Below are 23,936 nucleotides of genomic sequence, written 5' to 3'. Positions count from 1 at the left end.
TCCCGACTTCAAAGCCGGCGCCAGGGGCGGGACTACGGCGCCGGGCGGGGCGGGACGTCCGCGTTAACCCACGCGAGCCAGGCCAGGGGGCGGGACCACCGGAGGGGCGGGGCCGCGAGAGGAGGGGCGGGACTGCGGCGCCGGCAGGGGCGGGACGTCCGCAATACCCGTGGCTAACCAAGCCAGGGGGCGGGGCCTCGGGAGGAGGGCGGGGCCGCGGGAGGAGGGGCGGGACTGCGGCGCCGGCAGGGGCGGGACGTCCGCAAAACCCGTGGCTAACCAAGCCAGGGGGCGGGGCCGCGGAAGGAGGGCGGGGCCACTGGAGGGGCGGGGCCGCGGCCGAGGTACCTCTGGCTGCTGCGGTAGACGGAAGCAGTGCACCCTTGGAGCCTGGCAGGTGTTTGTCCTTGGGCGGTAAGTGCATCCCTCCCGGCCCTCCCCGCGGCGCCCCGAGCCCCGAGCCCACTCCGGCCGCTCTTCCCACGCCCAGCGCCTGCCTCGGGGCAGCGGCTTGTGCTGCAGCTGCTGCTAGAAGGCGGAGGGAGTGGGCAGGATCTGGCAGGCAGATCCTTTGTTTTACAGGGCTAGCATTGGGCGGGCGGGGAGCCGAGACCCAGAGAGGAGAGGTATGGCGGGAGACGTGGAGCCGGGCTTTGCACAGAAATCCCTGTTGGCTGGAGGCCCGGGTTAAGGCTGAGGATGGAACCAGGCAGCCGGGTGAGGGGTCGTGAGAGCCCGATCCCGGCTCAGGAGGACGGTACTGGACGGCGGGTGGCCTGGTCCCGGGTTGGGGACCCAGCAGGGGACTGGAGGGCGACAGGATGCCGGTGAAGGACGGCGCCCAGGACAGCAGGCCGAGAAGCGGACCGCCAAGGAGGGAGGTGTGGCACAGGGAGAGAGCGCCCCGAGGGCGAGAGCCCGAGAGACGTGGCCCTGGGGTAGAACCTCCCCGGCCTGACCTCGTCGGGAGCGGGGGGGCCTGGCCGTGATGGGAGAGACCTGGCCGACCTGAACCCCCTGACTCCGCAGCCCTGGCGGAAGGCGCTGCAGGGGCTGCAGTGAAATCCCCTCGGCCATGCTCAAGCCGACCATGCTGTGATCTTTGTTTTCAGAGGTCCCGCCCTCAGCCTCGCAAGAACCAGCGCCCTTCGCCCCCTCTCTCCCACCCACCACACCTCTTTCCCGAACGGTCACTAAGCCTCGCCAGCCTCCTACATGTCTGCCATATGTTTCTGGTTCTCTCCTCCGAGACTAGCCGCCCTCCAGTCTCTCTCCAGGGCCTCCGGCCCCTCTTCAAATCCCTTCTTACAGCAGGAAAACCGAGAAAGCTGTCCTCTTGCGTTTAGCAGAGCCGTAGCCCTTAACCAGCCACCACCTCTCCCGGACCTACATTTTACCTGGTATCTTCACTTTCTCTACCGCCACACTGACCTTCATACCAACTGAGAATACTGTTGTATTCTCTCTGTCCCAAGCACATCTGCCGATGGCTGGGAACCCTACTTCTGTTATGTTTCTCAGCTCCAAGGAAAGCTTCCTAATCCATGTGTCACATCTGGCGCTTCCTAACAGGGATGTGTCATGCCCTTCGGTGTGTGTTTGCTCTTCCCTATTTTTAGATCCTGAGCAAACTGAGGGCTATGATTGATCATGGTCTTCCTTATTGTCATTCAGTGTACTCAAAGCCTGGCAGGAGTGAATGCTAGCCCCTCCACGGGTGTTCTCGCAGCAGCACTGTTTTTTTTTTTTTAACATATATTTTATTTTGAATTATGTGGTACAGTTTCATATAGGCTGGAATTTCCCCAAAACTCCCACCCCCGACAGATTTTCCCCATTTTACTACAATGGTGTAATCCTCCATAAGGAATTGTAATTCTGTCAGTCTCTTATTTGTGCACCCCAACATTGTTGGTACAGATGATGTCAGACAGTCCAGCATCCCACTGTCTACACATGTCCAACGGTTTCATTGGGAGTCCATCTTTCATCTGGGAGCAGGGATACATGTTACGTTATAACACCATGTCTGTGTATAATAGACCCCAGTACTCCATCACCATAGATTTCCATAATTGAGAAGCCATATGGTTCTTGAATAATTTGGCCATATTTAGGAAAAGTAAATGTTTTAGGATTGCTTAATGAATGGTGATTACAACCTGTGGGTTAGCAAACACTGTAGAAGTGAAGGGAGGAGTCCTAGACAGTGGGAGGAGATGCTAAGACAGCCTGTGGCAAGCTGATTACATCATCTCACAGTGAAGTTAAAGCTTAAACCATCCCTCCCAGCCTGACTTGTGGGCTTGGGCTTGGCTTTCCTCTTCTGCAGAAAACCGCTTCTGAAAGCGAGAATGATTTTTATTTTTACTTAATGAACGGCCTCAGTGTCTTGTAGTGCAGCACTTAAAGCTGGCCAAAGTAAAAGAAATGAAACTGTACCTGGTTAGATCAGATTCGTATTTGCTATCCTGGACAAAAGGCCTTGCCTCTGATTGTCTAAAGAGACCGGCATCTAACCTGATATAGGCAATTATAATGCTGCTTTATTGTTTTACACTCAAATCTAACTTCACACAGTATCCTATTGCTTCATCCCGCCTTGAAAGTTAGAAAGCGCTCTTTATATTCACTTGAGTGGCATGATATTAATCCTGGTATTTAGCATGAGGTGGTTCTTTAAGCTCTGTCCCAAAGATAGGAAGCACTGGCATTCAGCCTTTTAAAAAATTAGAATTCTTAACTTCTTAAATATGGTTTATATCTTTTTTTTTCTTTTTGAAACAGACATGAGTACATGAGAGGGAAAATGCTACTGTGTTGTCAGTCTATACCAGGTTCCAAAGGCACTGCTTCCTAGCCTGTCCATAAGTGAGGTGAAGTCTTTGTACTTTACAAGGTTGTGAAGATCAGATAACTTCTGGGATAACTGATTTTTAAACATCAAGATGGTTGTTTCTCTACCTGTTATGTTCTTGCCTCCAGCATTCCCCGTAGACCTTTACTTTAGGGTAAAGGGAAATGAGACTGAGATGCTCTTGGCAGGGTCTAGTACCTGCCATCTAGGCTACTCATTAATACAAACATTAGAAACCCTGTGTGGGGTTGGGGCCTTTGTCTCACCCACTGCCACAGGATAGCCAGTGTTCTGTCCGCAGTGTTCAGGAAATCACTAGGGTGCAGGTGTCAAATGAACAAATGCTACTAACTTTTTGCAGTTTCAGACCTTCTCTGGCAGGCAGAGCGTCTTAAATCAAGTGAATTTTAACCTGAGTGAGTTGACAAAGCAGTGAGTGGGGAGGCATTGTAGGTTGTCAGGAATTTTTGTAAAAGGTATCCACAATTCTATATACATTTCTTACAAAATATCTAGAACTTACAAGGGCTTCCCATTTCCTCCTTTTAGTAAACTAGTTTGAGAGAAGACAGACCTGTTGCACATTGTAAGTACTATGTTCTCCCTGACTTGAGCCACGAAAAAACAGGCATTGCTTAGCGGGGAATACTCCAGGAAGCTTCCTGGTTGGGGGGCCCAGGCTAGAGAAAAGGTCTTTGTTGATTTGATGTTGCTGAATTCAGCTGCACCTGTGTTTAATTTTTACTTTTCCATTTGCATGTCTTGCCTGAATAACATAGTAAATATCAAGAGATTGACTTCCTCATGCTGAATGAGGGTCACTAGTTTAGCAATTTTAATACACTCCCAGTCAATTTCAGAGACCAGATGGAACAAGATTTCCATAAAACCTCAGGTATGTGAGCTTGACACAATAGTCTATTGGCTAAATCCTCGCCTTGCATGCACTGGGATTCCATGTGAGCGCTGGTTTATGTCGCAGTGGCCCCGCTTCCCATCCCGCTCCCTACTTGTGGCCTGAGAAAGCAGTCGAGGATGGCCTAAAGCCTTGGGATCCTACACCTGAATGGGAGACCCAGAAGCTGCTCCTGGCTCCTGGCTTTGGATGAGATCAGCCCTGGCAGTTGTGGCCAGTTGGGGAGTAAACCAGTAGACAGAAAATCTTTCTGTCTGTCCTTCTCTCTGTAAATCTGACTTTCCAATAAAAATAAAATAGATTTTTAAAATTAAAAAAAAAAAACACCCCTAACCCTCAGGTATGAGCTGAATTTTTCTTATGCAAACTATTTTAAAACAAATGTTCTTTCTGTTTCACTTACTGAATCTAGAAATGTGGCTGCTTTTGAGATGACTCTTTTTTTTTTTTTTAAAGATTTATTATTTATCGGAAAGTCAGATATCAGAGAGGAGAGGCAGAGAGGAAGATCTTCCATCCGATGATTCACTCCCCAAGTGACCGCAATGGCCGATGCTATGCCGATCTGAAGCCAGGATCCAGGAATTTCTTCCGGGCATCCCACACGGGTGCAGGGTCCCAAGGCTTTGGGCCATCCTTGGCTGCTTTCCCAGGCCACAAGCAGGGAGCTGGATGAGAAGTGGAACTGCCGGGATTAGAACCGGTGCCCATATGGGATCCCGATGCGTTCAAGGCAAGGACTTTAGCCGCTAGGCCATGCCGCTGGGCCCCAAGATGGCTCTTTCTAATGGGTAATAAATATATTCCTGATATTTTTCACATTTTTTGCCAGAAGCCATAATGGGTAGGCATCATCTTTGGTTTTTTTGTTTTGTTTTGTTTTGTTTTTTCTATTGGAAAGTTGCATATACAGAGAGGGGGAGAGACTGAGAGGAAGATCTTCTGTGTACTGGTTCACTCCCCAAGCGGCTATAACAGCTGGAGCTGCGCTGATCAGAAACCAGGAGACCAGAGCCTCTTCCGGGTCTCCCACACGGGTGCAGAGTCCCAAGGCTGTAGGCTGTCCTCAACTGCTTTCCCAGGCTACAAGCAGGGAGCTTGATGGAAAGCCGGGCTGCTGGGATTAGAACCAGTACCCATATGGGATCCCAGCGTGTTCAAGGCGAGGACTTTGGCCACTGGGCTACCACACCAGGCCCTTTCTTCTTTGCTTTTTTTAACAAACAGATGTAGAGAATGTGTCCTAAGGACCCAAACTGAATGTTTAACATGAGACCAGTTGCACTCTTGCACTGCAAAACATGTATCCTTCAATGAGGAAACACATAGGCCAGGGTATTCCCCTAAGATTCCCAAGAACCTGAAAAAAAATTCCTATAGCCTAGTTACATTGTAGCTATCAGTGATACGGTAGAAAGAATTTGTTGCATGTTTGTGGTAATGCCGATGTCAACAAGCCTATAGCATTACCTGTCACATAAAAATACATATATGTGGAGCAGGTTTCAGCCTAGCACATGAGAACACATTATAGTGCCTGGGTTTGATTCCATGCTCTGGCTCCTGACTCCTGGCTTTCTGCTAATTTAGACCCTGGGACGCAGGTGATGATGGCCCATAATTGTGTTCCTGGCACCCCTGTCCTCCCCAGCTACGCTCTGGGAATTTAGGACATGAACCAACAAATAAGAGCTCTCTCTCAATTAAAAAAAAATTGTAAAAGTATGATTATAATATATACCTTTAGGTATTACCTATATATAGTAATGATCATAATTGCTACTAGTTTTATATTTACCATCCTGGAATGTACTCTATCTTTAAATGAAAGAAAAGTTTATTGTAAAACAGTACATGTTTGATCTGTACTAACTAGGTTTATATTTGGACACACTGTGATATTCACACAATGGCCAAAATCTACTAATACATTTCTTATATCATGATGCTGGCTTTTAATTATTTGACATGCAGGCAGAGAGGACAGAGATAGCAGTTGCTAGTTTGCTGTACAAAAGCTGCAACAGCCAGCGTTCAGCCAAGCCAAAGCCAGAACTGGGAACTCGGTTTTGATCTATGAAGTTCATGAAGGAGATCTAACTACTTAAACAAGCACCTGCTGCCTCCAGGGTGAGCGTTAGCAGGAAGTTGGAATCAAGAGCAGGCACTAATATCTGGCAATGTTGATGTCTCTGTCAGCAGCTTAACCTCTAGGACAAAGTCCCACTGCCAAAGTTTTGCTTTTAGAAGCATATTGTCCAGGGGCATGAGAAACACCACTGTTGGCATTCCTCTTTTCATCATTAGAGTGGGTACAGTATGTACTATTTCCATGTCTGTCAATTTCTAATTAGAGCTTCTGAGGTTATACATTTTTGTTTCCTCCTTTGAAATATACCATCATGTTACATGATATAGAGTAGGAGGAATCTGCCTTCCTGCTGGCTTCAGTCTTAGTTCTGCCACTGGAAGTTATTGAACTTCTCTACGTCTCTGTTAACTGAGCAAAGGGAATTGGTGCACCTCCGAGTATTGCTGGAAAGACCACATGGAAATATATGTGAGTCTATGTGAATGGGCTATAAGAGGAAGTACTTCAGGGCAATGCTTTATGCACAACACGAATCACATAAGGCATTATTCTTGCTTGCCTTTGGCTATTTGGTAAATCTTGTAAATGGTTTTTAGTTCACTCTCATGAAGATGAATTTTAAATTAACAGTGTGTCTCATGCACATTTTGAGATATAAAATTCCTTAAGGTAGAGACCAAATTTTATCACTTTTCTAAGATTCTCTGTAGGACAGACACCAAAATAGCCTAATTGTGTGTGACAGATTAGCTGTATAATATTAGCTGATTTAATATCTTGTTTTAAGAGCTCTACATAGGCTTTCAAACAGTTTGTTCTTGAATAATATATTGCTTGGATTTTTTTATTCCAAATTATTGATTGTACGTAAATTAATGTAGGAATTTCAGTTTTAGAAACTAATTTTCATAGTTCTGCTTTAATTTGCTAGCTAAGTTGTTCTGTTTTACCTTTCTATTGCCATGAGTAATTGGCTAACTACCATGTCAATAGGGAAAGCATTCCAACTTCTTACTTTTTGAGGAAAACTCAGTTTGAAATTTTTAACTACTGTAGAGTGAACTAACTTCTACTGGTCACATGCTCTGACTGTTGTAGTTTTAGTAGCCTATGTTACAGGGATCTGGGAACTGGAGAAGTGATGGTGTCATCCAGGGTACCAGCTCGTGGCAACTGATCTACTCAAGTGACCTCATCCATGTGCATTCTTAGACCCAGCATCTCCAGCATTACACACATCAGCACAATAAGAAACAACTATGTTAAGTCCACATCTGTGCCAGGACACGTTTCTAACATCTCCTTTATTTTCCCTTTGTATTATGTTTTGTCAATTAAAAATGTTATAAGAACTTAAACTCTGGTTACTACAGATAGGGTAGGAAATGTTTCCCTTGGGGTATTTTTTCTTCCTTCCTTCTGTTTTTAAATCTTCCAAAGATGAGCTCACTCATCCCCAGAATGACTTGTACTCAGCTGGGCATTAGCTAATGTAGGTGAGGTAATGCTAATGTTATACCTTGGTGAGCACGACAGAAAAAGACCTCTACTCCCAAGAGTGGAAAACACAGACAACAAGTACAGAGCAAATGTGCATGTGTCAGATGCTAAGACTGTATCCATTTTACTTCAATATATTACGATCTCATTAATAAAGAAAAGTAATTGTGTTTAGAATTTACTCTTAAAATTTCTTAAGTAGAAAGACATTATTTTAAATTCTATTCTTAAACTTCATAGGTTTATCTTTTTTTAAAAAAAAATCATAGATTTTTCTTTCAGCCATCAGCTACTTACACTAAGACAAAAGAGACTGCATACATTAATCTAAATGGTATGGGTTAATCCTTTGACATGGCCTCTTGAATAATTAATAGTAGTAACATGGGCATACTGTTTTACCACAATGGAGTTTCTTCTTGGTTTGTTTATAAGTAAAGTGAGTATACCCTGAAGTAATAGTGTTACTAATTGGTGTTACTAATACTGTTATAAGAAGTTGAGAAGTGATCCTGAGGCTTGGATCCCAAGTTGTCACCTGTTGTCAATTTCTCTACTAAAATCTTCATTATGACCTAATTTATGCCCAGAAATTTGCTTTCTTGTCATCAACATCCTAAATTGATGCCAAGCATCACATCAAGACAGTAAGAAACAATAAACCAGTAACACAAACATTTATGATTATTATCAAATGCTATAGACTATACATGACTACTTCTATATTTTTTAAAAGGTTTTATTATTCACTTGAAAGACAGAGTTATATAGAGAAAGAGAGATATCAGCATCCACTGGTTCACCTTCCCCTCCCCAGCAAATGGCCACGATGACGTGGGCTTGGCCAGGCCAATGCCAAGTCAAGAGCTGCTTCTGGGTCTCCTACCTGGGGGTGCAGACACCCAAGCATTTGGGCCATATTCCACTGCTTTCCCAGGCACATTAGAGTAGCCAGGACTCAAACGAGTGCTTATATGTGGTTTTACCCACAATGCTACAGTTCCAGCCCTATACCTCTACTTTTATACAAGAGGGAATGCAGTAGCTTTAACAGTGCCAGCATCCCACATACACGTTAGTACAGCGTGTTTCACCACAACATTTTGCTATCATGAGGTAATAGGAATTGTTTGGCTCCATTATAATCTTATGAGACCTCTGACATATATGTGGTCCACTGAAATGAGGCACACAGCTAGGCAGAGAATACCATCGTTTAAGCCCCTCATGCTCTTCCCTTCAGTTCCACCAGCCAACTTGTATTATGCCAACAACCCTTATTTTTCTTCCTATTACCACTAATGAGACAATTCTTGTTTCAAGTGAATACCTCTCCATATCTAACAGGGATGGGACCTTTTGTCCCTTCAAGACCTTCATTCTATTCTGTTAATGTCTCATTTTTCAATGGTATCGTTCTCATCAGCATAAAAACATGCCATGGCACCTAAAAAGAAACCTCCTCTCTTGCTCATTCCTTCTGTTAAGTATACTGTTTTGCAAAGCCATAGATTTGGTTGGGTTCCTGCACCAAACCCAACAGATGGAAGTTAGACATACTCAGGCCAATGCTCTACACCACCACGCTGAAACTAAGCTGTTTAACCACCTGAGAGGTCAGCAAGGAGGAGAGAATGGGCAAATCCCCAGAGTTTTAGCTGGCGATACTAAAATTCCCTTTACTGTAACCCTTACAAGGAAAGTAGCTTTGAAATAATGAATTGGCTTTTGGGTCTCTGTTTCTACCCCTTTTATTGGACCCTTTCTGTCTATTGAGTCAACCACCTCTGGAGAATTCATTAAGCTGTTTAATTTTTCCCTATGTACTTTATGTAATTCATTGTAAGTAATCCAGACTGAACTAGGGGATGGAAGATCTTTCTGTGTCGCCCTCTCTCTGTAATTCTGACTTTCCAATAAAAAATGAATATATCACAAAGGATCATTGTTGTACCCCAAAAACCTTAACAGAAAAGAGATTTAGAAAAATAATCATTGGAATCACTAATATGCAGTCATTTTATAATGACAGTATTTTTTGTTCACTTCCCTTTTTATATTCTAGGTAATAACAGTATCATGGAGAACGCTGAAATCTCTGTGGATTCAAAATCCATTAATTCGGAAACGTGAGTATTTCAGTGGGATCCTATGTAATCAGAGACAGATGCACATATGTCGTGGGGTAAACTGAGACCTGGGAAAGCAGAAAGATTAACGGCTTTCAAGTCAGAGAGGTCAAGCTGACTTCCTACCCCTGACCTCTGCGCCTTAGGGACCTCACCAGGTAACACTTTGACAGAGGAAAAGGCAATCAGTGCCTGACCCTGGGGTGGGAAACCCAGTCCTGCAGGCAGAGGGCGCTACCTGAGAGGCAGGTGTAGCAGTCTGGCTGCTCTGGATCGTCCCTAATCCCAAGATTAGAGCTTGTCTGTCTGGGGACAGTATCTGGCTTCCTGTTTATAAATTTGAAGAACAATTTCAGTTTGAAGAGGAATTGCCTGATATGAATTATCTTTTGTTCTTTGCTTCTGTTTTTTGTGGAATATTCGTGCTTATTAATGCTTTCAATCACAGTAGGTAGAGAGAGGAAGAAGCCAAGACTCAAATAATTTCACTCACATCTGTTACTATCCATTTGGCTGAAACTATCCATTCTCAAAGTTTATTGCTGAGATCCCATGTTATTTTGCTGCCCTGGCCCAGGAATTACATTACTCATTTTGTAATGCTAAATAATAGCATTATAGCAGTTCCAATGAATAAACTTAGAGATTCTTTGTTTAGCAAAGAAATTTTCCTAGAAGTTGAACTTTTGCAATGCAATCCCATTTTAAAGTTTTTTCTTGACATAGATGTCATTGTTATTTAGATCTTTTTAAAGTGATCCAGACAGTTCCTGTTTAGATCATACAGAACATCATTTAAATGTCAAATGCATAGGAGTCCTGGACAAGTTTTGATCCCACAGTGAGCTACCCTCATATCCCAGGCCTTCGAGTCTCTGCTGCCTAGCAGGCAGGTCCCATCTTGATGTAACTGTCATATTTTTTGACAGATGGAAAGTGGTAGAGAAAAGCCCTCCAGAGCTGGGTGTTAATCATTTACTGATCCACTTGTGCATGACCCCAAGACTACAGCACTTGATTTCCAAGGCTCACATTTTTCCTGGTAAATGCTAGGCCATTGATCTCTATTATAAATGAAACACAGTAGGAGATCAGCAACAACTGTTGATAAAACAATTATAATAAAATATTTTAATAAAACCTACTTATAAATTCTTTATTTTTGGAATTTTCCACTAATATTCTGAGACCATGGTTGGCCATGATTGACTGAAACTACAAGAAAAATGCAAAACCTTTACTTAGAGGAGAACTAGTATAATGTGAAGTATTCTGACGGTTAAGTTCCTGAGTATGTAACCTTTGAGTTTTACTGTTTGGCTGTTCCCGGGCCCACTGTTGCCTGATTGTTGGTACACATCAGGAACCTAGCTTTTGGTCTATTTCCATCCCAGTTTTTTGGAACATAACACCCATGCACTTACCTACCTTCCTGGCTAGTTTCTGCGGCTGGTTGAGATGCACAAAAGAGAGCTCACGGCCCTCATTTCAAGCTCTTCATATTTGATGCTTTAAGAAAAAGTTCACTCACTCCTGGTCCAAAGAGCAGAAGTTTTTGGCAAAGTGACTTCCAGACAAGGATTTGTAGTTTGTGACTTTTATGTGCTGTTAACTTCTGTGTATTAATGAGATGGCTAATTTGTGCATTAATATGATGGATAATTTCTTATAGAGTCTAAGAAATAATTATGATTAATAGTGCGCTTGGAATCGTTTGCAATTTATTGAAATTTTTAAAGTATAGGATGTGCCCACTCACATTTGTTTAAAAATTTAGAGGAAACATTCAACATGTTGTGAAAGGGCCACCTGAACTCTAACATTCAGCAGGTAATTCCTGTTATCTGGGCTCAGTCTCTGCACAGACATAGCACTTGGCTGGGCCTCGTGATGGGACATTTCCTCACCTGGAGGATGGGCTGTTATGGAATTCAGCTGAGAGCTTTCAGCAGCACCCACTCTGATTTCTAGCACAGTTGTTAGCCATTCTTTTTGAGTTACAAAAGTTGCATTAATGTAAACAGAAGGGTTGGGCATTTCTACCTTTATATACTATCGTTTGATTTCCAAACAGAAAGATCCTCCAGGGAAGCAAATCAGTGAACTCAGGAATATCTTTGGAGAGTAGTTACAAAATGGATTATCCTGAAATGGGCTTATGCATAATCATTAATAACAAGAACTTCCATACAAGCACTGGTAGGTATCTTATGTATTCCTTAATCCTTTCTTAATATTTGTGTCATTTACATTTGATAGGTGAAAAGTAGTATTGATGTGAGTATAGGTTAGCCATGACCCGGAAGAGCAATGAGGGAGAAACAGGGCAGGATCCTGCAGCACATCAACCCGCAACTCTGCCATCCTTCCTCAGGATTGCTTCTCTTCCACCAGCTGCCTCGCATCTGTACTTTGTTTCCCTGCCCTGACTTCTCTGTCATCCTTGAGTTTACCCTCATATTTCCTCTTTCATATCTGTACAAGGTCTCAAGAAATAGTAGTGAATGATAGTATTTTTCCTTTCCAGAAATTGCAAGGCACATCACAGACATTGTTGTATTTATTTTTATAACCACCTTGAAAAGTAGCTCGTTTTTGATGCAGGGAAAGTACAAACGTTACGTGGTCACCCATATGGTAAAGGTGGAACGCAGGCCTTGGTCTGCCTGACTCCCGGGCCTCAGCACTTATTCTGTCTCCTATTTGCTTCAATTCTTGTGTTTTCATTCATTCTATTGCCCTTGTCTGCTTACCCTACAGAGATGGCAAAGACTTCCCCATCTCTGCATCTCTTTCTCTAGGATTTATGTATTTTAAAGGTGAAGTGACAGAGAGGGAAATCTTCCATCTGCAGGTTCACTCCTCAACGGCCACAGTATCCGGGGGTAGGCCATGCCTGAGCCAGGAGCCTGGAATTCTAGCCAGGTCTTTCAATTGCATTTCAGTCATCTTCCTTCACTTTTGCAGTTACATTATCAGGGAGCCGGATTGGAAGCTGAGCAGGGTCAGACTATCCAGTGTCAGAAGCAGAAGCTTAAGCCACTGTACCATAACACCAGCCCGATTCTTTTTTAAAAATTTTATTTGAAAGGCAGAGAGACGCAGATCTTCTATGTACTGATTACCTGAATTCCTGCCAATCCAGGGCTGAGCCAAGCCAAAGCCAGGTACTTCATCTGGGTCCCCCCCGTGGCTGACAATGTTTCAAATAGATTCCTGAGCCATCACCTGCTGCCTCATAGTGTATGCACTAGCTGAAGTTGAATAAGAAGTGGAGCATCTGGGACTCAAACCGAGCATTCTGAGATGGGATGCTTGCGTACCAAACAGGGACTTAACTGCTGGCAAGATACCTGCCCCAAAGACTCCTCATCTCAAAGATACCGTTCTCTTGCCCCACTTCCTCCTTTTTTTTTTTTAAGATTTTTATTGAAAAGGCAGATTTACAGAGAAGAGAGAAAGATCTTCCATTTGTTGGTTGACTTTCTAATGACTACAACAGCTGGAGTTGAACCATCCCAAAGCCAGAAGCCAGGAGATTCTTCACAGTCTCCCATGCAGGTGCAAGGTGCCAAGGCTTTGGGCCATCTTTTGCTGCTTTCTCAGACCATAAACAGGCAGCTGGGTCAAAAGTGGAATAGCCAAGACACAAACGGGCACCCCTGTGGAATGCTAACACTTGCAGGCAGAGAGTTAGCTGGCTGAGCCATCACGCCAACCACCCCTTCTTCCTCTTAGTTCTTGTGATACTTATCTCCTTCTTTTCCTTCCTGAATACATATGATATAAGCTGGCTGTCTTTTTTCTTTTCAATTTTTTTTCCATTTAAATTTCATTTTTGTCCATTTTTACCTTTACTTCTGAAACTTCTCTGTTAATTCACCAAGTTGGCTTGATCTCCAAATCCCATTCTCAATCATTGTACTGCATACAATCTGAACCTAGTAACTAGAGTTTAGAATGTTGGAGAATATAGAAAATAAAAATCCTTGGAGTCCCAAAAAGATAATTTGCATTTTGATTTATAACTTGATTTTTTTCTTGACAGCTCTTCTGAAAATTATGATTTTATTCATAACATGCAAGCAATGTACCATACTTGTTCTGTTTAGTGTAATGTAAGTTTTTAATGTTGCTCAGATATTGGTGTCTTGGGTAGCAGCTTAACCCACTGTTCCACAACACCAGCCCTATATCCATTATTTAATTAATTTATTTTTAAACTTTATTTTATGATACAGTTCGATTGCCTCTCCGATTTCCCTTACCCCTTCCCAAATCCCCTCACCACAATGATTTCCCCTATATTATTACAATAGTATAGTCCTTCATAAACAGTCATAATTCCATCACTCTGCTATTTAAGTGTATCCTGACATTGTAGGTGTGGACAATGGCAAAGAGTCCAACATCCTATTGTCAAGATATATTGAACAGTTTCATTGGGAATTCATCTTTAATTTGAAAGCAGAAATACTGCATTGTGTTTTCACATCTAGATATGATAGTCTCTATTATAGTTACAATACGTCCCATTAAATGAAAAGCCATAAAACAAAATAAACAACAGCAAGAAAAATAGAAAATTTACAACATGAAGTTAAATAATATACTATTGAATGACAAATGTGTTGCTAAAGAAATGAAAAGAAAATAAAAAAACCTCTTGAAGAAAACAATACTATTACATGACCTGTGAGTCAGTGAAGAATTGATGAGTCAGTTCTTCACAAGGATTGATATGAGTTAATTGAATATGAGTCAGAGAAAAAATATTTTGAAGAAATGAAAATAAATAAAAAATAACAAAAGCCATGAGAAGTAGCAAAAACAATATTGAAAGGGCTATTGATCTTGTATTTTGAAAGGAAGTTGCTTTATATCAGAGAGAACGAATATATGATATTTGTCCTTTGGGGATTGGCTCAGGATCCCTAGCTATCAGAGAAATACAAATGAAAAACACATTGAGGTTCCACCTAACTCCAGTGAGAATGCCATACATTCAGAACTCTACTAACAACACCTGCTGGGGTGGATGTGGGGAGTGAGGTACCTCCTTCATTGTTGGTGAGAGTGTAGGCTAGTGCAGCTATTATGGAAATCAGTATGGAGAGTGCTAAAAGAACTGAAAATTGACCTACTGTGTGACCCAGCAATCCCACTTCTGGGAATATATCCCAAAGAAATGAAGTCTGCATATGAGAAAGGGATCTGTAATCCTATATTTATAGTAGCACAATATACAATAGCAAAAACATGGAAACAACCCAAATGCCCATTAAAAGAGGAGTGTATAAAGAAACTGACCTATCTACTCCATGGAATACTACTCAGCCATTAAAAAGAATGAAATTTTACCATTTGCAACCAACTGTCCCAACTATGTATTATTTTAATGGCTATGGACTACCACATCCCCTTAAAAATCCTTTTCACTCTGTTTGCATAATTTACCATTAAAAGGAATATTTTTGACTCTTTTTATTTCAAATTTTTAAATTGATGCTTTGAAAATTCTTTGAATTGTTTTTACTAACCATACTAGAATTAATGCTTACACAAACTAGATGCAGTGGGTCTAATTTATGAGATTATGAGGAGTGAAAAATGCTGCGAAGCCAGAGTACTCTAGAAATACAGGGTTTGATGCTAGTAAGCAGGTTAAACTTGATCTCCACAGCCAAAAGGCACCATTTTCAGATAGAGGTTAACTGGGTTAGCAGAATGAAAACCACTGATAATCATGCTACCCAGGGATAGCTTGGAGATGAAGTTATTGCCATGTTTTGTGTTTAGTCTTCATATACATGAGCTTGAATTCTCAGATGTGTTCCCGCCCAGAGTGTTGCCAGCTTTGCAATGTGAGTGTATTATATAGTCTGTCTACACAGAGGGCATCCAGTCCAGGGAGTGGGAAGAAAGTCAGGAGCCCTGGACCCAGACCTAGCCCAGACGTGGGCACCTGGGACAGGTTTCTTAGTCATCCCTGCTACCGGTCCACATTGTGCACATGAAGCTGGCAGCAGTCACTTGTGAGATATGGAAGGGATCAGAAAAGATTGCCAGGAACAGAATGTGTGATCATACAAACATGGTGCTGTGGTAGAGGGTTTTATTTCCTGCCCTGAAAAGATACTATAAAAGTAATCATTTCTCTTAAAATTGTTGGGAACTTAGAGTCAGAGAAGCACATGAGTACTTTTAAAAGTTCGTTGATGGGCTCATCGCAGTAGTCTAGCAGCTAAGGTCTTGCATGCACTGGGATCCCATATGGGTGCTGGTTTGTGTCCAGCGGCCCCTCTTCCCTTCCAGTTCCCTGCTTGTGGCCAGGGAAAGCAGTACAGGATGGCCCAAAACCCTGGGAGCCTGTACCTGTGTGGAAAACCTGGAAGAAGCTCCTGGCTTCAGATTGGCACAGCTCCAGCCATTTTGGCCACTTAGGGAGTGAATCAGCGGATGGAAGATCTTCCTCTTTGTCTCTCCTCCTCTCTGTATATCTGACTTTCCAATAAAAATAAATAAAATCTTTAAAACAAATTTTTTTAAAGTTCATTGGAAAATAGAATAATAACTAGCTTGCATGAGGACTTTGATGACCCTCTCATGCAGTTCTGCTGGCTGATAATTGTTTCTTAAACAAGTTAAGACCATAGTATTGAATTTTTTTTCTCCCAGTCTAAAACTGTTTACAAACTAGCATTCCATTATATAAATGAATCATAGTTTATTTAACCAAACTCTCATTGTTTAGCACTAAAATTCATTTCTGTTTTTACTATCTAAAAAAATGAAAGCTGTGACTGTAGCACTGATACAGTTTACATTGTGAAGTGTCTTACATGCTAAGAAATTGAAACTTTGTATAAAAATTAGCCTTTAAAAGAATTTATTCATGAATTGCTGTGTAGTTTATTTCAGGGCAGTTAATCTTTTAAAAATACAGTTACAAATAGCTCATTCTCTTGCTAGGAATGGCGCCTCGGTCTGGTACAGATGTTGATGCAGCAAAACTCAGGGAAACATTCATGAACTTGAAATATGACGTCAAAAATAAAAATGATCTTACATGTGAAGAAATCATGGAACTCCTGCGCAATGGTAAATAATGAGAGGATGACTCTTTGGTTTCTAACTATATAATGACCCAACTATAAGTATAAATGTTAGAACATGAGACTTATGGGATTATGCTCTACATAATCCTAAATGTCTGTTTACTTTTAAAATTATTTTTATTGACTTTTTAAATTTGTTATTCATATTTTCTGTGATATTACTTTGTAGGTATAGGGATTCTCCCCACTTTTCCCTCCCACCATTTTTCCCCATATTATTACCACAGCATAGTCCTTTAGTAACAATTAAGTTTAACTTTCTTCTATTTAAGTGTATCACAGCATTGTACACAGAGCTAGAAAAGCTAGTATCATACAGTGAAGGTCTAATTGTGTATTATAGTAAGAAAGCAGTTATTTTTGCCAGTTCCCTGAAATGGTTTGAGATGCGCTGCTCTGCCTGGCAATGCCTGTGGTATGATCTCAGTTCTGTTGTCAACTTCTTCGTCTTATTCCGCTATGACATGTCAGATTGTTGAACCAAGTTGGAAATTTCTCTTTTGGTTTGTAAATGTCTTCCAGTTTCTAAAGAAGATCACAGCAAAAGGAGCAGTTTTATTTGTGTGATTTTAAGCCACGGTGAGGAAGGACGCATTTTTGGAACAAATGGGTCTATTGAACTGAAAAAACTGACAAGTTTGTTCAGAGGGGATTGTTGTAGAAGTCTAACTGGAAAGCCTAAACTTTTCATTATTCAGGTAATATATAACTGAGCAGTGTGGTTACTAAGGATTAATCTGGGATTAATTCACTCAATTCTAGATAATCCAAATCTTTTTTTTCCCCTGAGAATTAAGAACTACTGTTTACTTTAAAATATATATTTATTTGAAAAGCAGAATGACACAGAGATTTTCCATCTGCTGGTTCGCTCCTTGAATGGCTTCAATAGCCGGGACTGGGCCAGACTGAAGGCAGGACCCTAGAAATTCAGTCTGGTTTGCCCAACCACTTGGGCCATCTTCCACTGCTATCCCAGGCATATTAGCAGGGTGCTGGATGGGAAGTGGAGCAGCCAGGACCCCCAAAAAAATGCTCACTGGGATGCCAGTGTCACAAGGAGCAGTTTAATTCACTGCACCATAATATCAGCCCCTCTTGTTATGTTTTTATTCATTTAAACCACCACTTAGAAAGTATGGAGTAAATTTCAATCTCGGGCTCATATCAGGACTCAACATAATGAACAGGTTTTGCCTTCGCATCTCTCCCATCTAGGCCTGCAGAGGCACAGAGCTGGACAGCGGTATCGAGACAGACAGTGCGGTCGAAAACGACACAGTGTGCCAGAAAATACCAGTTGAAGCTGACTTCTTATACGCATATTCTACGGCGCCTGGTAAGAAAATGATGAATAAGGAATATCTGGTGTAAATTTTAAATCAGTTATGTTATAATCAATAATAGAATGAAAGAATGGCCAGAGACTGTTGAGATTTTGATATCCCTAATGAAGATGTCTAAGTTAGGATGCTTAATCAAATAGAAGGCCCAGGAAGTTGTCTTGAACCAAAAGTTTGGCTCATTGAGATGTGTCTGCATGGGAAGGCAGACACCAGTGTGATTCGTGAACCTAATACTTGATAATCTACTACATGGTACCACAGGCTAGTCACAGCTCCACCCACCTGCTAGAGAAGAGGGATGTTTTCCAGCAATTCCTTGAGAGATGGGAACTAGTGTAGGAGAGGATGAGGTAAAGTGGAAGAAAATAAGGTGGAATTGAAGCATGAATCTGCTGTTAACGTCTGCTTTTTGTAGTTGTGTTACACATATCACACATCTATTTATACAACTAAAGTGGCAGAGTTCAGAAATGTAAATTATTTTTAAACAGTGTTATATTTTCAGCTCTTCTCAGTATGATTTTCTTTATCCTTCAGGCCTCCTGCCAGCACTTTCTAAATTAAAGCAGTGCATTCAATATTGTTTTTTTTTTAACATTTTATTATTCTTATTATTATCATTTTATGATACAATTCCATAGGCTCCTGGCATTTCCCTTATTCCCTCCCCAATTCCCTCCCCACCACCTAGTTCTTTTATATCATTACTAACATATAGTTCTTCATACTCAGTCATTTGTCCATCATTGCGGGCATGGATAATGGCAGAGAGTCCAGCACCCTATTGTTAAGATATAGTAAACAGTTTCATTGTAAGTCCATCTTTGTCTGGAAGTAGAAATGCATTCTGCATTGTATCCTCACATCTGGATGTTAATCTGCATTTCACAGCTACTGTACATTCCCTCAAATGAAAAGTCATAATACAAAATCAACAATAGAAAGAAAAAATAGAAAGTTAAATGACATGTCACTAGATATGACAGTCTCCATTACACAGTTACTATACATCCCCTTAAATGAAAAGCCACAAAACAAAATCAACATCAGGGAGAAACAAGAAATTAACAACACCATGAAGTTAAATAACATGCTACAAATGACTAACATGTAGCTGAAGAAATGAAAATCAAGAACCTTCTTGCAGAAAATGATGCTACTGTATGATCTATGAGTCATTGAATGATTTAATCAGAGGAAAGTGTTTAGAAGAGATGAAACTAACAGAAAACAACAAAACCCATGCGATATAGTTTCTGCTGATTTTTGTTGGTGATGTGTGTCTCTACTAGATAATAAATAGATGGGTTTTGTTTTTTAATCCAGAAAAATATGAAACGCTTCACGAATTTGCATGTCATCCTTACGCAGGTGCCATGCTAATCTCTGTATCATTCCAATTTTAGTATATGTGCTGCCAAAGCAAGCACAGTGCATTCAATGTTGTAATAAAGTACAATAAAGACTTTTTCTCTTTTTGTGATTTGAAAAGTGTTTTTTTACTGTGTTCAAATGCCTTGTAGACAGATTAAGAACTGTCACGTGTGTGTTCTTGTGCAGGCAGTTTATTTCCTGACTAATCCAACATTAAGGTAAAATGAAGGCTGATTCAAACATCGAGCCACATCTCCTGATTCCATTCATCTATTCTGCTGTTGCATCTTCTGCGTATTTTCCTGTCTGTCCATATTGAAAGCAAGTCCAGAAAATGAAAAATCCCAGTAATTCAGTAGTGAAGTTGGACAGTCTCTCCTAGCTGAAAGCAGAGATGTCTGCAAGGCACACATTTTTTCCCCCCACCTACATTATCTCCTGTAACTAAAGATGACTTTTGTTTTTTCCTTTTTATGGCTAATAAGACCTGAAGAAATGTATGCTTCTTTTCACCCTTCAGGATTATTTACAGAACCAGCTACAGTCACCCATGGCATTTCTGTTATGTTTTGCCTTGTAGGTTACTATTCCTGGCGAAATTCAAAGGAAGGGTCCTGGTTCATCCAGTCACTGTGTCAGATGCTGAAGGAGTATGCTCACAAGCTGGAGTTCATGCACATCCTTACCCGAGTGAACTGGAAGGTAGCCACACAATTTGAGTCCTACTCCCTCGATGCCAATTTTCATGCGAAGAAACAGGTTCCATGTATTGTGTCCATGCTCACAAAAGAGCTGTATTTTTATCACTGAGGAAATAGTTAGGTTTTTTTTTTTTCAATTTGTATACTGAATGAATAGTATAAGCAACAGAAAAGTGCTATTACATTTCCCTCTCTGATTTAAATCTAGTTGACCACTCCCTATGGTACTTTGAAACATAATTACTTTCATAGCAATAAAATCAATGACACTACCTCATAACTAAATCAGGTAGTTGATTTTCAATTTAATTGGGCATAAAAGCAGATTATGGTACAATCATTATGAGAGAAACTGATTGTAAACTTAAAATTTTCCTAATTGTCAAGTTTTAACGATGAAATGAGTTTTCAATGATGAGACAAGTTAAATGTTGCAGTGATGAATTTTAATAATATCCCACCACTGAAGACTGAACATTCTAGTTTCTGTAAAACTGTAGAAATGATGTGGCATAATGTACCCTGGGCATGTACAAAGGCTTGAACTTTTATGTTAAAGTTAACATACTGAGATGGGTCAACTGTATTTTTACATTATGTGTCTGAACTGATGGATTTTGTAATGCTTGTTCTAATCATGTCTTTGTTATGAAAACTCATGCCTATTATTGAAAAAAATCTAATTAGTGATTTCAGAGAAGGCAAACTGAGTTGACTCCTTCAAGGCTGAAATGCAACAGAGGGGCAAACTTGTGCCTACAAGGTGCTGAAATGCTGACCTACAGCATCTCTTCTCATTTTTGCTCAACCAAGCAGTTGAGCTTTTCACACCAGCAAACTATCTGAAGAACTCTAAGAACCTCAAGCTGTCAAGTTACCATCAGAATAATATGAAGAAACTGTATAGCACATTCTAAAAGACAACTTAGGGGCTGTTATGCTACAGCATGTCAAACCACTGCCTACAACTCCAGCATACCATATCAGAGTGCCAGTTTGAGTCCTGACAAGATGGGGACAGGAATGGCTCAACAGCGCTGGGGCTGTTCCTGGCCTCCCTTGCGGGGGCTGGGATAGGGCTCTATGCTCTGCTGCTCCAAAAGATAGCCCAAGGGCCCAGCGTCAACTGTCACAGCCATTTGGGGAGTAAACCAATAGGTGAAAGATCTCTTTTGCTCCATCTCTCTCCCCATCACTCTTTTAAATAAATCTTTTGTCAAAATTGTAAATATAGCTTATACAATGAGCAGTGGAATATAAGGGAAAGATAAAAATTGATCAGCTGGACACTCTAATTTGCAAGACAGTAGTTCAAGTGAGGGCAAGACTGTGCTGCAGCCTGTCCGGTGAAGGCAAGGCCACAGACCAAGGCTTCAGAGCAGGACCACCAGCTCATGTTTTCATGGACATTGGTGTGCCTGCAGGATGTCCCCAGAGTGCAAATGCTGAGAAAGATACTGAGTCAGACCAGAAATCTGGGGAGTCAATAAAAGGAAAAAAAAAAATCACAGTATACTCTGTGGTATTGATAAGCATGTTATTTTCTGTTTATAATCAAAGGAGAGTGGTGGTAATATTTCAAACTGTTTGAGAAAATCCAAGGCTCATAGTACACAGGACTTTAGAAGTCATCCACTTGGAGCCCCATCCCAGCCCCTGGAAGGGAGCCAGGCACAGCCACAGTGCTGCTGAGCCATCCCTGTCCCCACCACGTCATGTCATACTCGTGAACTTTCTTCTGCTCAGCAGAGGATCCCACATTCATAGATGCCACTTACTTGTGATCAGATCTGTAACCATTCGTAAGGAAATGTAGCATGTACCTTAAGGAATGAGCCCATATGACAGTTTTGGAAAACTTTGTTATTTTGCATTTTTATTTCAAATATAAATTAAATACTCAAGATTACTGACACATTGGAGTTTGTGTTTATTGATGATGATTTATTGCCAGCTAAAAGTTAAACCATGTAACTGGGGCATTATGTAGTGGCTCAATGGCTAAATCCCACCTTGCAAATGCTGGGATCCCTTATGGATCGTGTACTGGCTGCTCCACTTCCCATCCAGCTGCATATGGGGAGAGCAGCGGCCTGTGAAAGCATTAGGAAAAGGCCTAAGTCCTTGGGACCTTGCACCCACGTGGGAGACCTGGGAGAGACTTCTGGCTCCTGGCTTCAAATTGGCTCCGCTCTGGCCATTACAGCCATCTGGGCAGTGAACCAGATGGAAGATTTTTCTCTCTCTCCTCTGTGTAAATCTGATCTGCCTTTTCAATAAAAATAAACAATTTTTTAAAAAAATTATGTAACTGAGAGCAGACCTTGGAGGAGTCAGAGAGAATGCACCACCTAATCACTTCAGATGGTAGCAAATCTGGGACAGACAAACCTTGTGGGCTTCCCAGCCCCCGGTCCTGTGAGGATCACTAGGTTTGCAGAGACCTCAGTTTTCAGATAGCATATTTTTAAATTTAAAGTGTTTTCGCCACATTAAATAGGACTAACGGGGGTGGAAGGGTGAGAAAGGAGGAGTGCCAAGGGAGGCTACAACATACCCGCTCTCTGCTGACTGCCTCTGCCTCCCTAATTTTTACTTCATGTACTTAGAAAAGGAATATACAGAAGTGGGACTGTGGGCACTTTTAAATGATTTCCATTATTTCTATAAGGAACACATGCTCTTTTTTAATCAGAGAAAAAAATAACCATAATTAGGAATGGGGACTTGTGTCTCCTGGCAACAGAGAAGGATAAAAGTAGCTGCTTTCAAAAATTATCTAGGGCCAGCACTGTGGCAATAGTGAGTTAAGCTGCTGCCTGCAGTACCAGCAAACCATTTGGGTACTGAGTCTTAAGTCCTGGCTGCTCCACTTCTAGTCCACCTTCCTGCTAATGTCCTGAGAAAGCAGTGGAGAATGTTGCAAGTGCTTGGGCCCCTGCACCTACATGGGAAATCCAGAAGAAGCTCCTGGCTTCGGCCTGGCCAAGTCTCAGCAATTGTGGCAATTTAGGGAAGTTCACCAGCAGATTGAAAATCTTGGTCTTTCCTTCCCTCTCTTCCCTGCTAATCAAAAGTTGAAATACATCTTGTAAAAAGGAAAATTGTATAATATGAACTTTTTTTTTTCATAGAGCACAGTATGTTTTTAATTATTATTACCATTAATTTTTATTGGGAGGGCAGATTTACAGAGAGAGAAAGATCTTCCATCTGCTAGTTCATTCCCCAAGTGGCCACAACGATCAGAGCTGAGCCAATCTGAAGCCAGAAGCCAGGAGCTTCTTCCAGGTCCCCCAGTGGATGTAAGATCTTTTTCTGTCCCTCTAACTCTAAAATTAAACAAATAAATAAATCTTCATAAAAATAAATTCCAGGAAATTCCAAGTTGACATTTGTACTATTTTTGGAGTTTGTTTGGCAACCTATTTTTAGCATGTGAAACTTACAAATAATAACTAAGAAATATTTCTTGTAAAATTCTTTTCGGGGCAGACTACCATTGTGGTGTAATGGGTTGAGCTGCTGCTTCGAATGCCTGCATCCCACATCGAATGCCAGGGTTTGAGTCCTGCCTCTGCTATCTAGCCAGGTTCCTACTTGTGTGCTCCCTGGGAGGCAACAAGTGATGGCTCATTTACGTATGGGTTCTTGACACCCAAGTGGTAGATCCACACTGAGTTCCTGACTTTTGGCTCCTGGCTTTGGTTTGGAGCAGCCCTGGATATTGTGGGCATTTGGGGAGTGAATCAGCAGATGGAAGATGTCTCTCTGTGTATGTCTCTCATTCTCTGTCAGTCGCTACTTTTCAAGTAAATAACCAAATCATTAAATCCTTATATATGTGTACATTACGTTTTTTTTTTTTTTTAACAAGGCAGATTTACAGAGAAGTCAAGACAA

The 23,936-nt window shown here is 41.5% G+C and overlaps 2 protein-coding genes and 1 non-coding gene across 6 annotated transcripts in view; 1 reads left to right on the top strand and 2 right to left on the bottom strand.

Annotated features, from left to right (window-relative positions):
- The window catches only part of PRIMPOL (primase and DNA directed polymerase), a 95,270-nt gene that overhangs the window by 42,505 nt on the left and 28,829 nt on the right, over positions 1-23,936 (bottom strand). The window lies entirely within an intron of this gene.
- Positions 344-21,948, top strand: CASP3 (caspase 3). 4 transcript variants are annotated; one of them, XM_040966289.1, is made up of 7 exons: positions 344-414; positions 9,431-9,494; positions 11,569-11,693; positions 16,467-16,595; positions 17,135-17,310; positions 17,831-17,951; positions 19,913-21,948. In XM_040966289.1, the coding sequence occupies exons 2-7, from the start codon at positions 9,445-9,447 to the stop codon at positions 20,140-20,142; spliced, it is 831 nt and encodes a 276-aa protein (XP_040822223.1). In that variant the 5' UTR covers positions 344-414; positions 9,431-9,444; the 3' UTR covers positions 20,143-21,948. The 4 variants fall into 4 exon arrangements, with proteins under 4 accessions (XP_040822223.1, XP_040822224.1, XP_040822225.1 ...); XM_040966290.1 differs by lacking the exon at positions 344-414 and adding an exon at positions 586-626; XM_040966288.1 differs by lacking the exon at positions 344-414 and having other exon boundaries at positions 8,980-9,494.
- LOC121146948 lies at positions 19,285-19,388 on the bottom strand. Its single transcript, XR_005882307.1, has one exon. It is a non-coding gene; the product is annotated as a U6 spliceosomal RNA (small nuclear RNA).

Source organism: Ochotona curzoniae, unplaced genomic scaffold (assembly GCF_017591425.1).
Source record: "Ochotona curzoniae isolate NIBS_2020 unplaced genomic scaffold, NIBS_Ocur_1.0 scaffold_4505, whole genome shotgun sequence".
In the NCBI taxonomy this organism is placed as follows: Eukaryota; Metazoa; Chordata; class Mammalia; order Lagomorpha; family Ochotonidae; genus Ochotona; species Ochotona curzoniae.
The sequence above is the reverse complement of the archived record's forward strand: the minus strand, read 5'-3'. Positions and strand labels throughout refer to the sequence as shown.

Bases quoted from the DNA above. Each gene is read 5' to 3' on its own strand.
- CASP3 (XM_040966288.1), top strand. From the start codon at position 9,391: ATGACAGTATTTTTTGTTCACTTCCCTTTTTATATTCTAGGTAATAAC. The intron at 9,495-11,568 runs GTGAGTATTTCA...ATTTCCAAACAG, and splicing joins AAATCCATTAATTCGGAAAC to AAAGATCCTCCAGGGAAGCA. The intron at 17,311-17,830 runs GTAATATATAAC...TCTCCCATCTAG, and splicing joins CTAAACTTTTCATTATTCAG to GCCTGCAGAGGCACAGAGCT.